Raw genomic sequence first — 5,741 nt, 5'->3', positions numbered from 1 at the left:
ATCCATCGTAAAAAGACAATAATAAAATAAAAAATAAATAAAAAAATGAAAATAAATAAATAAATAAATCCTATCACTTTCTATCTACTTAACTAACACACGTGTCAACCAAACTTTTGGTCCTGTCATTGAATCCATTCTTCTGATTGAACAAAACTCGAAGTATGAATCAACTGTGTGTCTTCATCTAGTTCTATCATATCCGATAAGACCAATATTCTCTTTTTGTCCTATGTGTGTGTGTGTGTGTGTGTGTGTGTGTGTGTGTGTGTGTGTGTGAGTAAAATCTTTATACGTAAAAGAAAATTATAAATAGGTAAATACAAAAATCTCTAACAATCACGTCTGTTACATGTTCCATGGACTGTTTCTGCTCTTGTCTACAGTCTACATATTCGTAAGAGTTGTGCAGTAATACTCGCAATATTCTCATAGTCATCTTTTTCTTTGGACACTCAATAAAGTGCTCTTTGGTCTTCATTTTTTTTTTCCTTTCGGGTTGGAAGGAGCCGGGCTGAGTGAGTTCTAGTTCTGTCTCGCAGTTGTCTTTTTTTTTTTTTTTTTTTGTACGTTTCTCTTGTTCTTCGTTTGTTATTAAAACAGACGTTTCTTTTCATTCTACTTCCATGGCAATACGTTTTCTGTGGAATGTGGTTTCCGTTCCACTCTAGTCAAAATAACTTTTTTTATTTATCTTTTCAAAATACCACCACCACCACTACTACTACTACTACTATTACTACTACTACTACTACTACTACTACTACTATTTCCACAACCACCACCACTACTTCTACTAGTACTACTACTACTACTACTACTACTACTACTACTACTACAACTACCACTATTACCACGACCACCACCACTACTACCACTACTACTAATAATAAGTAGTATTACTACTACTACTACTACTCCTACTACTACTACTACTACTACTACTACTACTACTACTACTACTACTACTACTACTACTACTACTACTATTACATCTACTACTACTACTACCACCACTACAATAATAATAATAATAATAATAATAACAATAATAATAATAATAATAATAATAATAATAATAATAATAATAATGGAAATAATAATAATACGACTACTGCTACTACTACTATTAGTACTACTTCTAATACTAATTTGACTTATACCACTAATAATGGTAATAATAATAATAATAATAATATAATAATAATAATAATAATAATAATAATAATAATAATAATAATAATAATAATAATAGTAATAATAATGATAATAATAATAACAATAATAATAATAACAATAATAACAATAATAAAAAAAAATAATAATAATAAAAATTATAATAATAATAACAATAATAATAATATTAATAATAATAATAGTAATAATAATAATAATATAATAATAATAATAATAATAATAATAATAATAATAATAATAATAATAATAATAATAATAACAATAATAAAATAATAATAATGACAACAATAAAAGAAAAAAAAATATTGATGATTCTATTAGTAAACTATATTGTTTATTATCATCATTATTGTTGTTGTTGGTGTTGTTATTATTATCACTTTTATTATTATTATTATGATTATTATTATTATTATTATTATTATTATTATCATTATCATTATCATTATTATTATTATAATTATTATGATCATTATTATTATTTATCATTCTTCGTATTCTTCTTTTTCTTCTTCTTCTTCTTCTTCTTCTTCTTCTTCTTCTTCTTCTTCTTCTTCTTATTATTATTATCATTATTACTATTATTTACTTTTCACTATCACAATTGTCATTATTATTATCAGTAGTAGTAGTAGTAGTAGTAGTAGTAGTAGTAGTAGTAGTAGTAGTAGTAGTAGTAGTAGTAGTAGTAGTAGTAGTAGTAGTAGTAGTAGTAGTAGTAGTAGTACTACTACTACTACTACTACTAGTAGTAGTAGTAGTAGTAGTAGTAGTAGTAGTAGTAGTAGTAGTAGCAGCAGCAGTAGTAGTTGTAGTAGGAATAGGAATAGAGTGTGTGTGTGTGTGTATGTGTGTGTGTGTGTGTGTGTGTGTATTTACCTAGTTGTATTTACCTAGTTGTAGTTTTACAGGGCCTGGGCTTTATGCTCGTGTGGTCCCGTCTCCATATCTACACTTATCCAATTTTTCTTTAAAACTATGTACACTCTTTGCTGATACCACTTCCTCACTCAAACTGTTCCAAGTCTCAACACATCTTTGCGGGAAACAAAATTTTTTAACATCTCTCAGACATCGTCCTTTCCTTAGTTTCTTACTATGCGATCTTGTGCTTCGGGTGTCATATTCTTCTCTCAGGATCAGTTTCTCATTATCCATTTCATCCATTCCGTTAATCAATTTATAAACTTGTATCAGATCCCCTCTCTCTCTTCTCTGCTCCAAGGTTGGTAGATCCATTGCCTTTAGTCTCTCCTCATATGCCATCCCTTTAAATTCTGGAACCATTCTTGTAGCCATTTTTTGTAGTCTCTCTAATTTTCTTATGTGTTTCTTTTTATGGTGTGTGTGTGTGTGTGTGTGTGTGTGTGTGTGTGTGTGTGTGTGTGTGTGTGTCTAATTCACCACAATCATCTGCTGGTCACCTAGCCAGCCTATCTATCCCCTACGGGAAGAGCTCAAAGCTCATACTGACCTATATACTGGCTCATCTTTTGTTAAGACCACGTACACCACGCACCACATACCGGGACAGCAAGGCCACATCCCATCTTCTACCTGCTTGCTGTTAAGTAAACAGTCTAAACAGATTAAGAGGCTCGCTCTTGTGTATGTGTTTGTGTGTGTGTGTGTGTGTGTGTGTGTGTGTGTGTGTGTGTGTGTGAAATCTTAGGTCTCAATATGCACAGGTGATCCACCCCAGCATCCAATCACATGCACACACAGCCTACTATACGTACCTTCAACAGACGTCCCCACATAGCGCGTAGAGCCTAACAAGTTTTAAAGTGTCAGCCACGCTCAGCCTTACTCAGTACACCACCTCGAACTGTGTCGCCTCGCTCTCTGTGGCCGACTTAAGAACCTCACAATAAGATAACAATTGGTCACCTTATCAGTCTTTAGATCACCAGCCATTGCCAGACTATTCACATTGATACTACAAGGAGATACGCCTAGATCACCACTCCATTATTTGATATACTTGCGTCCGTCATGGCGCAGGGAGTGACTTGCAACGGTTTCATGTGTTAATTTCATTATTACATAGATATTTACTTATTCACTTCCACTCTTAAAATTTTTCCTTCTGTTTGGTAGTTTCACTCGCTATTGAAAGTAGAATGTTTATTTGTTTGCTCGCTTGTCTGTTTGTTTTACTTTCATTTACGTAAGAGGGACTCTGACCAAGTGCTATAAAAAGATGGAAAAAAGGGTTCACTGAATGTGTCAGTGCCTGAAGGGGAAAAACCAAAATGCAAATCTAAGATTTCACGGAGATGTGTCTTCAAATATTCTTCGTGAAAGGCTTTAGTATAGACATCAGCAGGAGGAAATACAGAAATAGGCAGGAAGTTCTAGAGTTTACCACTAAAAACTATGAAAAAAATGATAATATTGGTTAACTCCTGCATTACAGAGGGTGCTGCAGAAAGTAGAGTTAAGAGAACGTTAAAACACTGTACTGTACAGCGAGATCAAGGAAGAAGAGGAGACATGCTGTTAACAAATTCAGAGCATTCTGAGCAAATATAACGATAGAAGACAATAAGAAATGCAACTTTATAGCAAAGAGAAATAGGCTGAAAACAAAAAATATCCTTTCATCTTTTCAGGTGTTCAAGAGAAGGGTGAAAGGAAATATTCCCTTTCCCATATTCATGTGGATCGTACTCCATCCTATAGCATATATATATATATATATATATATATATATATATATATATATATATATATATATATATATATATATATATATATATATATATATATATATATATATATATATATATATATATATATATATATATATATATATATATATATATATATATATATATATATATATATATATATATATATATATATATATATATATATATATATATAGGCCCACTGATATGCAAGTTCCAGAGCAGGTCCGAGAGAGTTAGCCAAAGGAATGGGATAAAAGTTTCGAACCCTCCATCGCATATGAGTTTAGATCATATGTAGAAAGAAATACATAAGCAGATAAAGTGTTCCAAAGTTTACCAGAAAAAAAAAAGATGAAAGACTAAGAGTATTGGTTAACTCTGGCGTCACAGAGGTGGACAGAATAGTGGTGAAAGAAAGAACGCCGCATGAGGAGAGGAGGCATGTAGTTTGCGAGATCAGAAGAGCAGTCGGCATAAAAATAATGATAGAAGATAGCAAAGGGAGCAAGATTGCGGCGGTGAGATGCTGAGGACAGTTATATAGTTAATGGAGAGGAGTTGATAAGATGAAAAGCTTCTGATTTCACCACATCTAATAAAAACAATATGAGTGGAACTACCCCAAACATGCGAAGAATACTCCATACATGGTCGGAAAAGGGCCCTGTTAGCAGTTGGGGGAGGAGAAAAAAGCTAGTGGAGACGCCTCAGAACGCCTTCATAGAAGCTGTTTTAGTTAGAGAAGAGATGTGAAGTTTCCCATTTATATTACAAGTAAAGGACAGACCGATGATATTCAGTACAGAAGCGGAAACAGTTGCGTGTCATATTGAAGAAGAGGGGATAGTTTTTTAGAAGGTTGTTGAGATGATGGAAATTTAATTTCTGAAGCACTGAACAATACTAAGTTTTCCCTGGCCCAATCAGAATTTTTAGAGAGATCAGAAGTCAGGCATTTTGTGACTTTCCTTGCGTGATTTGTTTACTCCTTGAAGGTTGTCTCTATAATGAACGTGGAAAAGTGTAGGGTGGTATCCTTAGCGTAGGAATGAATACGACAAAAAGTTCGATTTAGACTAGTGGTTCTTAACCTGGGGGTGTGCCTCCCTAGGGGGGGCGTCAGTAATTACCAAAGGAGGCGTGAACCGTTGGGAAAAAGCAGGAATTTATCTAATTATATTTGTCATTCTTTTAACGAAAGCATGGTCAAGTAATGAATTATGAAAAATGCAAAAGTATCGTCTTTTCCTTTAAATTCCGTGAAGGAATTGCATTTATAGGTGCAAGAGAGGGCGTGGAGGGAAGGCCTGATTCGTAGAAGGAGCGTGATAGTAAAAAGAACCACTGGTATAGACGATCTTTTGATGAATAATAGGGAGATGTTAAGTGATAAGCCAGAATCCTTGGAAACACCATAAATTTAGATAAATAGATAATAAATTTAGGAGAAAAGCTGTCGTCTGCAACAGCAGCAATAGAATAACCGGAGAAGAAACTTGAGATGAAGTTGCAGAGAGAAGGATTGAAGCCGTAGAAAGGTAGTTTGGAGATCAAAGCTTTGCATCACAAGCTTTTGATATCTTTAAAGGTATAACAAAAGTTTCACCAAAATCTCTAAAAGAGGATGACCAAGACTCATACATTAAGGAAAGCCAGATCGTCAATAGAATGGCCTTGACGGAAGCCATACTGGCGATCAGATAAAATATTGTGAAATGACTGTTTTTTAAGAATCTTCCTGTTAAGGAAAGATGGAAAAAAAAACTCTATATAAACAAAAGGTGTGGGACGATATTTAGGGATCAGAACGTTTACCTATTTAGGAACAGACTGAATGTACGCAAACTT

At 33.4% G+C, this 5,741-nt stretch overlaps 1 protein-coding gene across 1 annotated transcript in view; it reads right to left on the bottom strand.

The window, feature by feature from the left end:
- LOC123505618 (C-type lectin domain family 4 member M-like) overlaps window positions 1-3,077 on the bottom strand; it is a 51,848-nt gene extending 48,771 nt beyond the window's left edge. The window contains exon 1 of the mRNA XM_045257154.1: window positions 2,937-3,077. Within this exon, the coding sequence (XP_045113089.1) occupies window positions 2,937-2,957 (21 nt within the window). The 5' untranslated portion in view covers window positions 2,958-3,077. The remainder of the gene's footprint in view (window positions 1-2,936) is intronic.
- Between the last annotated feature and the right edge of the window lie 2,664 nt (window positions 3,078-5,741).

Source organism: Portunus trituberculatus, chromosome 18, assembly GCF_017591435.1.
Source record: "Portunus trituberculatus isolate SZX2019 chromosome 18, ASM1759143v1, whole genome shotgun sequence".
In the NCBI taxonomy this organism is placed as follows: Eukaryota; Metazoa; Arthropoda; class Malacostraca; order Decapoda; family Portunidae; genus Portunus; species Portunus trituberculatus.
This window is presented reverse-complemented; position numbering and strand designations above follow the sequence as displayed.